Here is a 10436-nt window from a genome sequence, read left to right as displayed (position 1 = left end):
AATTATGGATGGGATTTATAGCATTGGATTAGTGTAGCAGACACGGTAACCATCAGAAAATGCCAGTTTAAGCATCCCACTGTTCTTCCGGGCTGTGATTCATGATGCAATGGCCATTTATAAAACAAGTCTCATTCCAATGGTCAGCGCAAACAAATATTGTATGAGCAATAGGCCATCTGTTTCTGTTTCTGTCCACACATGGGAAAAAACAATAGCCAAATTATTAAGGACATAATAATTTTAGAGAGAGAGAGAAGGAGAAAGGCTGAGTCTGGCCAAGGTCAGGCAGTTTTGGAAATTAAAACTTTTTTATGCCCCCTTTCCTTCCATGACTCACCTGCCCCTTGAGCCCATGACTCTGCCCCCTGTCAGTATTTATATTAGTAGCCCCATTGAATGAGCTCTCGTATATGAGTTAAACTGGGCTCCTTCTGCAGCTGTTCATTTAAGTACATCCTGGCCCTTTTCTCTTGATGTTATGGCATCAGGCCTGGTTTGAAGTTTTTTTAACTAAAACTGCAGCCTTACCGTTGTCATGCAGACGGCCTTTATCTCAGCTGGGACACTGAAGTGTTTAAAATTATTAGTGTGTGAAGTCAGGTACAAGTAGGAAATGTGAATTAGCATGTAAATCACAGCGCCACCCATGTGTAGCATAAATTACATTATGCTGCTTGCTTTTGTAAAAAAAAGATCAGTCTTGTTTTTGTAGTGTCTTCACCCCAAAACGTTGTCTGAATTACAATGGAAGCATATGAATGAAGGTGGAAGAACAGGGTCAAATACCAAACCTGATGCTGTTCTAAACATATATTTTCCTCGTTTTCCTCAAGTTGCATCCTGAGATTATTGAGGTTTGATTAGCACAGTGGTTATAATGCAGTAGCTCTGCGGAAATGGTCAGATGTGCAGACGTTACACTAGATAAATGCCCCGATAGTTGTGCCACAGTTGCCCTTTAGCCTGAGGACTTTGATCCCCTGCTGTAGAAGTGTTTTTTGCTGCCATGAAAACTGAAGAAAAGTGCCAAAAACAAACCGTTTTGCAGTTTCAGTGTGATGTCATGAACCAGTAGCCAAGGCATAGTGTATTCTAAAACACTAGTGGCACAATGGACAAGACTTCTATATAAAGCATCTGAGTTGAAAGCTGTGCACGCACTGTGTCTTTGTATGTTTGTAGACTAGCACCTTTCTGTAATGACAGCTTAATTTTAAAGCAGGTCTCAAAATGTGGGAGCAGCTAGAATTGATTGGAATTGATATACCATGATTCTAATAACATGTCTTTGAGACATGTTATTACGACTGTATAAGTGTGAGAAGAAGGTGGACTATGTTAAGCACCGGCAAGCTGATGGTACTGTTTCTCTTGGTTTGTGCTTGGTTCTTTTGGTTCACACCATTTTTAAACAGCCTGATATAATTCATGTCCACATACAGCTGCATTACTCAATATTCATCCCATAGACTATATCATTCCTTACAAAGGTCTTTGCTGAATCCAGCTATGAAACATCTCTTGGAGGCCTACGGCGAGGAATGTAAAAACTCAAACCCACAAATTTGGGAGATTTTTATAGCTTGCAATGTTTTCTAAAAAAGCATCTGTCAGAGATGAATCTCCATGGGACAGTTGATTACAATTTTCAAGTTGCCATGTTAATAACTGCCAGATGCTTGTACTCATTTGGGCTTTCTGTAATTGTTTAGCTGTATGTCATGTGCATAATTTAACCTGATGAATAGTCTCACTCTCTCCAACACCCCTGCCCAGGGAATTTCTGTGATTGTACATTTTGCACTGAATAATCTATGGCTGTGTGTGTGTGTGTGTGTGTGTGTGTGTGTGTGTGTGTGTGTGTGTGTGTGTTTTCATTTCTGAGAGTTTGGTAGTTGAACATTTCACATTCCCTCTGTGGTTCAGTGCAGTCACCTCTGACACACCCACAGTCACTCCCTCTACAGCCAACTTCATTAAAGATGATAGAGTTACTACACACACACAGTCAACGTCATTAAAGACGATAGAGTTACTGCAGGCAGACACTGGAGTACCTCTGCATGTGTATTAACAATACAAGAAAGTGCACTTTTAAAGTGTGCACTTATGCTGTGTGTGTATATATGTGTATGTGTGTGTGTGTGTGTGTGTGTGTGTGTGTGTGTGTGTGTGTATATATATATATATATATATATATATATATATATATATATAAATTCCATCCATACACTATAAACACATACATGCATTAAATACACACTGTATATCTACTCTGGCAGAGGCATATAGAGTACATTAGCAAGTGTAGTCTATATATTCCTTGCACAGATACAAATATAGTCCACACACACACACACACACACAAACTGCTCTCACTGAGATTTGGCCCATTTCTTTTGGAAAATAAACACATTCTTTGTGCAAACAGGGCTGAGTCATCTGTTCTCAGCACAGCGATCACTGCTGGGTTGAAGACAACTCTGGGCCATTTCAGTGTACAGCATTGAGCCAAATAACTACATGTCCTCCAGCAGACAACTTAGCACACATGCCATCTTATCTCAGCAGAAGCCCCTGCTGCTGAAGGCCTGGCAACCACCGGCCTTTGATTCGCATGCCACTTTCAGCCAGGGCCCTAAATGTCTCCCATGTGACCAGAGACTCTGGTGATCGCAGCTTTTCTGTCTGCTCATGCTTGGGCCTCCAGCCGGACCTGGCCGGGCTCCTGCTCTCAGGGGTGATACTGGGGAGGGTGCACATATGGGGGTGGCACTGTCCAAGTCCTCTGTTCTCACTCAGTGGAACTTGATGCCTGCCATAGACTGGCTTTGCGAGAAAGTCAACGTGGCCCACAATCACAGCCACCGAGCCAAAAATAGCGACTCTCGTTCTGGGGTTTCTACTGGTTATTCTTGTCAATTCGGAGCAGCACATATTTCACTCACATCCAAGCCTAAGTTGTACAGTAGTTGCTTAAAAAGTTCCCACTGGGTTTCCAAGGCTTGAGATTTATAGGGGTCATTTCTCTCTGTAGACAAGGCAATGCAAGAAGCATCAGTCAGATGACAAATGCCACAGACAAGCCCATTCATTACGGCTGTCAGGTCCCAAGCAGAGCGAGCGTCCTGGTGAAATGTCCGTCACTGCTGTGATCCCTCCCCTTTCGGAAGTTACCATCATGCTTTCCAGGCTTTCGTACTTCTCTTGGGTTTCCTCTGTGGATGAGTTATTGTTCCATTCCATCACAAAGTTCCATTTTTTCTTCTTTCACTTTTTTTTTTCCCACATCCATCCTTCCATGTCTGGTTCCTTCATAGGTGACAGCGGTCATGGGTCAGTGCAACTCCATCTAATTTTCTCAGCACATCCCTGCTTTTGTTTACAGCGGATAGGGGAATAGTGCATTAGGCCCGGGCTCCTGTTCTCAAGAAAGTTAAATGAACGGAGATGGATGTGGTTTAGAAGGGATGTGCAAACAGCCCGTGGGACTTAAGTGATATGAACACGTAATGGTTGATTCCATCCTATATCACAGTGCAGACTTAAATCATCCAACCCTAATGTGGTTGTCTGTTTCAGGAGCAGTACAGCACCTGATTAGAACTGTAATTGAACTGGGAGCAGAGATTTGACAGGAGAGTTTAGTGACTAGGTTTTGTAATAACAGAAAACAAAGTGATGGCATCAGACAAAAGGCATTTTGGTGTAAGTCTTCTTTAGGTGTGTAAAACACATCTGTCCTTGAGTGTCTGCATAGCTCACCTGTTACTGATTCCAGATGAAAGCATTTGAATATTTCTGTTTGCATATCATTCTTAACACATGCACACCATTGAAATACAATCATGGTTCTAGTTGATAAAGAATGTTTGCATGCATTTTCATCTTAATTAATTAAATTTGAGAATCGTGTCTTTGTATTGCGTGTGCACTATTTGGATAATGTCTCAGTTTTCCTGCCAGGTATTCAATATTGAACATAGCCTTGAGTCACAGTGCTTGAATATTTTACATAGTTTGTTTGCGCTTGAATTAGGTGGCATTTCACAAATGAAATCTACCCAGTGTTTAATTTCTTTTTAATCAATCAAACAAAGAAAGAAGTTTGGCTGTTGATTGATCTGGCAAATCCACACGCCGAGGTCAGAACTGAAGTGTCCAAGCATGGAAATGTCTCTAGTACCTCACAGAAAGGCAATGGCAAATGATATTAGATATTATAGTAGACAGGCTTGGGCCATTTCTGTCCTGAAGGCTTTTTTTTTTTTCCCTTTTTTTTTTTTGAGTTATCAGCTAATAATAAAGTTACTCGTTAATGAAGTTGAACTGGGGATGTTAGAGCTAAGAAAACATGCACTGATCAATAATTCTTGGTGGATACACTATAATATCCTACAGCAGTATCGTTAGGTTGGCCAGGGACGTTGACCTTGGAGATCCCGGGATCGAGCACTTCTCATGCGCTGCAGAGAACAACTTTTGACCTGGCGCCTCTAGCAGTGGACCAGCTCTGACAGCAGCAGGAGGAGCACTTTGGAGAAATTCCTCTGTGTTTATAAATAGGATATTTACACAGCACCCCCACCATGGGGCTCAGACAATAGAGAATCTTTAGGGCTGCAGGACTTTGCTCATAGGGTCATTGGCTCAGGCCCTCTGCAAGAGTAGAAATCCCACTCAATTTGTTGCCAGCGTGGCGCACAAGAGAGCTGTGTGCAAAAGAAAGAATTACAGTCGATCTGATTCTAGGTTATTCACTCTGTCGCCCTCAACCCCAAGATATCCTAGCAGGTATCACTGTAGTCAAACAAGCAGAAACCTGCTGCCCTTGCTCTGAAACCCCAACCAGCTGATTTGGTTCTTGATTGGTTGGTTCATGTGAAGGGAGGGCCTAGGTGAGCTTGGTTTTTGATTAGTTGGTTCATGTGAAGGGAGGGCCTAGGTGAGCTTGGGTAGTCCAGATAGTCTGTACCTTATATTATCATAAGAAAAGGATCTCGAGGCAAAGCTCTTCACAAATAGACTTAAGGCCAAGCACAAATATGAATTATTATTGAAAATATTTGAATATTTTGTGTTTGGTACATTTTCTTCATCCACAGAATGTTTTCATCTTTTTTCTTTCATGCACATCTGTGATAAGTGTGTTTAATGCTCATTATTTTTCTATTTGTGTCTTTTTTTCTCTTAGTGCCATGCCTGCTTTGAATAATCTTCTGAAATGTTTGATACGAGCTTGTCTGCCGGTTCATCCAGCTTTAGTCTGAAAAAGCATTTATATTATTCTTCCTTTAACTCGTGAATAGACTTTAGCCTGGTTTCCCTTAATGGTGATTAATTCTGTCTGGAAAAGCTGTTCCTTCACTGAAGTGCTTCATGACTCCTGACACACTTAACATGTGTAACCAATTCAATTTGTCCTTCTCACTCTTGAAATGAAATTTCCTCCTGTATCAGTGGTATGTTTGTATTGTATATTTGTGGTAAGTCACTTTGGATAAAATGTAAATGTAAATGTTCTCACTTCCTCTAGAAAATTATAGAAGCTCCATATGTCATTTACAAAGTCATGACAGCTAGAATCAGGACAGGGAGACAGTGTTAAATCTTCACTTGAGGTAAAGTGCCTCAAAGAAAATGACTAAAAAAGATACAGAGTCCTCAAATGCTACAGCTGATAAGAAGAGCACAGAACCAACGTGGACAAAACCTTTCACATATTTATGCTGATGTAGTGGTCACTGTGCTTTCCAAGCAGTTTTTACAACTGATTTATATAAAGATGATTGTGATTTAGGTTTGGTGGCCAAAACCAGAGAAACCTTAATGTACTGAATAAATACACACCATTGAAAGAAAAGTATTTACCTCTATTATACTGTCACTCAGAATCTATTCATTTGACTGATTTGTTGAGCATGTTTCCCCTAAAATAAAATTATAACTGAATGGACAAAAGAAAAATAATTATGCTGAACTCTTCTCTGAATATGTTAAGGGGTTGATATTGCCAATGCCAGACTTACTCAAAGAAAGTGTTTCACCTTCTAGCTGTGAGTAATAAATTCACTAATGAAACAGAACAGCGCTGTAGGTAACATATCCTCCCTCTCTGCTTTGCCTTTGCACCAGTGAATGGAAGCAATTATTTTACAAAGAGGATGTATATGGCCTCAAATGTATTTGCCCTTGAGAACCGATGACCACAACTACTAGACTGTGGTATTAGACTGTGGTACTAGACTGTGGTATTAGACTGTGGTATTAGACTGTGGTATTTTACATTTTCTCAGTCATAGTCTTGGCTACCATGTCAAACTCTATGGATATGTTAGTGTCTCTCTCACGCATGCACACATGCATACATACATGCATACATACACACATACATACATACATACATACCTACATACATAAATTATATATATATCATTAAGGCCATCTTGACTCTGAACAATCACAATAAATTAAACAGAAACATGCCTAAAACATTAGAATTGTCAGAAATGCAATAAGAAAATATTCCAATAAGAATAAGAATTGCAATGCAAAATTAGAACACAATGATAAGCCTATAAATAGCAAAAGACCTGGTAGATGTTGTAGCAGTAGATGTTTAAACAACATTGTTCTAATACAGCAGCAAACACCTAATTGGATAATTCAACAACCCTCATGTTGAAAGTTTAAAAATTTTATCAATGACAGGCACCAATGTTTAGTATTACCATAAAGAGGATACTACACCAGCATATCCTAAAAGGATTCAGCACAAGATACAAAAACAGTTCATATGGTCTGACAAGGGGCTGAAAGTAGAGGGATTGTGGAAAGTAAACACCAAGGTTGTCCCAGTGCTGACAAAAGGTTGTCCCAGCTGTGACCTTGAGGAGTTGTTCCAGCAAATCTTGCTCATGATCCAAAACACACCACCTCATCAATCTGTGAAACACGGTGGCATGGCAACCAGTAGATCAGACTTACTTCTCGTTAAATTCTGAAGTGTACAGAAGATTAAACTAGGCTTCAAGATCCAGTGAACAGCACCTCACTGTGCAGAAGGACACAGGCCCAAAATGTATTTCTGCGGTGACTACAGAGTACTCCAGGGTGAAGAGTGAAACGTTTTTGACTGACCAAGTCATTTAAGTAGTACCTCACCGAGCATGACTATTATTCACTGATAACAAAGACAAAAGAAAAATGCTTCAACCAGCATGTCTGGAAATTACTTACAGATGTAATTACTTACAGATTGAAGTTACTTACAGACATAATTGCTTACAGACAGAATTATTTACAGACTGCACTGTTAAGGGACTGTCAATCATGAAGAGACACTGCACTACTCAATCCAGTTCAGTGTTTTCTCTGATTTAATAGATTTGGACCTGAGTCATTAGTACATTGTCAAGCCCTTCATAAATTAAAACCCTGCAGAGGTTTAGAAGGTCTGTCAGGTTAAGTTAGGTAAATAGGTAGAGAGGGGGTCGTGGGTTTGCACACCTTTCAGAACCATGGACAGCACTCCGCTTCATGTGCAGAAATCACTGTTTCAATATGGCAAAATCATGAATTCATACAACTGAGTTCAAATAAACAATGATGGTTCAACACAGGCACCATTTTTCAAGTGAGTAGTTCATGACTGGTAATTTCTTGTGTTTGTCTATTTTTACACATTAATTACAAATATACAAATATATATATATATAAAATTAGGTGTGTGTGTGTGTGTGTGTGTGTGTGTGTGTGTGTGTGTGTGTGTATATATATATATATATATATATATATATATATATAAATCTAGTTATTAATAAAAATATATAGTCGAATAACACAAGATAGTCAAGAATAAATTCATTAAAAACCAAGAACATTGCCAGCTTTGAAATTATTTGAGTGGTTAATTCTATATTTAAAACAACTACATTACTACATTAATGTATTTAAGTTTTCGTTTAAATCAGTTTGAGATCATCTTTCCATACCAGAGTTAGAGAGGATTAACGGACTTCATAACGTAACTTGAAACTGATTTTTGAAAATCCAATAACTGCACTATGATAAAGATAAGTGCTCATTTTAAAAATGCAAAACAGATCGAAATTAATCAACGACACAATCATAATTTATTGTAATATTTTATCATTTTTAAAAGTTTTTTACATTATAAACATTTCAGGTTGGCTACGTACACATTACGTTGACTCTACTGATCAAACTTCACTCGGATCGTTTTAACTAAACAGATCGGAAGTACAGGAGGCTTTCAGGTGCGCTGAGCTGCAGATAAGTACAGAATTTTCTTGAAAGCTTTTCGGAAATCTCTATTGAAAATTGTGTAGATTATGGGATTCACAGAGCTATTGCAGTAGCCTATCCAAAAGAAGAGTTTGAATAGCCCTTCCGGTACATTACAGCTTTTCCCGCAAACTGCTTGCAAGCTGTAGGTAAAGAAAAACGGGAACCAGCAAAGCACGAACACCCCCATCACCACGGCAAGAACGAACGTGAACCGTTTTTCTCGCATCTGAGCAATCTTTGTTTTGGACACGTTCAGCTGTCGGTTTTTTTGCTCCTGGCACATTTGCGAGGCGCGGTTTGTAGCCCACGAGATGCGACAGTTGTCTTTGGGGCAGCGCTCCGTGCCCTCCACTTTCCTCCGTTTGGAAAATCGCGAACTTTTGGGCTTGTTGTCCGCGCAGCTCTCCTCCAGGTCGATGTCGTCCAGCTCCTCTTGCCGCTGGTTACTCTCGGAACTGTGGCTGCTCGGACTTTCCATCTCAAACTTGTCCTTCCGGACGAAGCACGTCTCCGACTGTGACGGCTGTCTCTCGATGCCGTTTTTAGCCACAAATACGGTGGACGAGCGCTGTTTGGCCACCCGGTATATTTTACAGTACACCATTATCATTATAAGACCAGGGGCGAAAAAGGACACCACAGCAGAGGAGAGGATGTACCAAGGGTCATCATTTATCAGACATTCCTTTTCGTCGTGTTTGGTCATTATTATCGGAGGAAACGAAATGACAGCTGATATGACCCAGACTACAGCGATCATAAACTTGATGCGCTTCGGTGTCCTTTTTAAGTTGTAGCTCACCGCTTTAGTGACTGACCAGTAACGATCGAGGCTGATGGCGCATAGGTGAACGATAGACGACGTGCAGAAAAGAACGTCCAGAGCCAGGTAAAACGCGCACCAGGTGCTGCCAAAGAACCAATATCCCATAACCTCGTTGGCGAGAGAGAATGGGATTACCAGAGTAGCCACGAGGATGTCAGCAGAAGCCAGTGACACCAAAAAGAGATTCTGGGGCGCGCGGAGCGCTCGGCTGGTCAGAACCGCCACTATCACCAAGACGTTCCCGACTATAGTAACCATAATTAGGACAGAAACCACAAATATGATGAACGCCGCGGCCACTTCGGTGTGTGGCCACGGTCTCGTGATGTTGCCATCGCCCGTGGCATTGAATTGAATTAAGTCCATTTTGAGCGCATCTTCTCGTGCAGCTCCTAAATTTGTGGATGAGTGTCCAAAATGGGTAGTAGTTCACCACTCCAGGACTTAGGTGGTACCATCAGTACAGCGATAACATGAGCAGTTAGAAATGTCTTCAGTTACCATTACGTTCCAGTAGTACGTTCTCATCCTTGAAGTGTGAAGCAAGCGGCACACAGAAGGATTAGAGAAATATTGATGAGTACATAAAAATTTAGGAAGAAATCGGCATGTTATTGAAAGTTATAATCCAGTGAGATTGTCAGTAGCTCTCCGCGTGGTGTTTACCTGTGCCGTATGTGCATTGTAGGATGTGCGCGCTGGATGGAATGTTGGAATGTGCCTTCTAGCGGGAGCGGAGTAGATGACATCACTTAGACGAGAGAGAGAGAGAGAGAGAGAGAGAGAGAGAGAGAGAGAGAGAGAGAGAGAGAGAGATTCTTCTTTCTTTGCTTTGTTAATTTTCATTATAGTCTAAACTTTATTTCAACCGCATTACTTTCCCACCTTTAATGAGAAGATGAGAGCTGGAACCTCAACCCTAGGTGATCTAAAGCGATTTATGGTACTGTTAAACTCCTTAATTGTTTATCTAACATTAAACCAAACAAAGTAGTGCGTGCGCGTGCTTAGACGCTCAGAAGCGATTGCTTCAGACAGACTGATATTCGAAGTAGAGCGAGGTGAATTGTACTAATTAAACACTTCCTGTGTTGTACCCCTCTAGGCATATAAGCGCGGAAGTTCCGAATGCTTCACAGAATCGTTTTCCTGTCCCGTTCAAATAATTTTGCCTGAGAATGAATGTGTGTGTGTGTGTGTGTGTGTGTGTTTGTGTGTGTGTGAGTGTGTGAGTGTAACTCCTTATTCACTGCAATAAGAAATACTGCTATATTAACTGTTCTCTGTCTCACCCATG

At 40.7% G+C, this 10436-nt stretch overlaps 1 protein-coding gene across 1 annotated transcript; it reads right to left on the bottom strand.

Annotated features, from left to right (window-relative positions):
- Window positions 1-8212: 8212 nt before the first annotated feature.
- On the bottom strand, window positions 8213-9829 carry adra2da (adrenergic, alpha-2D-, receptor a). The gene has a single exon (XM_027017106.2). It carries the CDS (start codon window positions 9503-9505, stop codon window positions 8279-8281), a length of 1227 nt encoding a protein of 408 aa, XP_026872907.2. The 5' UTR covers window positions 9506-9829; the 3' UTR covers window positions 8213-8278.
- Between the last annotated feature and the right edge of the window lie 607 nt (window positions 9830-10436).

This window comes from Electrophorus electricus, chromosome 2, assembly GCF_013358815.1.
Source record: "Electrophorus electricus isolate fEleEle1 chromosome 2, fEleEle1.pri, whole genome shotgun sequence".
Lineage (NCBI taxonomy): Eukaryota > Metazoa > Chordata > Actinopteri > Gymnotiformes > Gymnotidae > Electrophorus > Electrophorus electricus.
The sequence above is the reverse complement of the archived record's forward strand: the minus strand, read 5'-3'. Positions and strand labels throughout refer to the sequence as shown.

Excerpts from the sequence above, each read along its gene's own strand:
- adra2da (XM_027017106.2), bottom strand. The coding sequence starts at position 9,505 with ATGGACTTAATTCAATTCAATGCCACGGGCGATGGCAACATCACGAGA.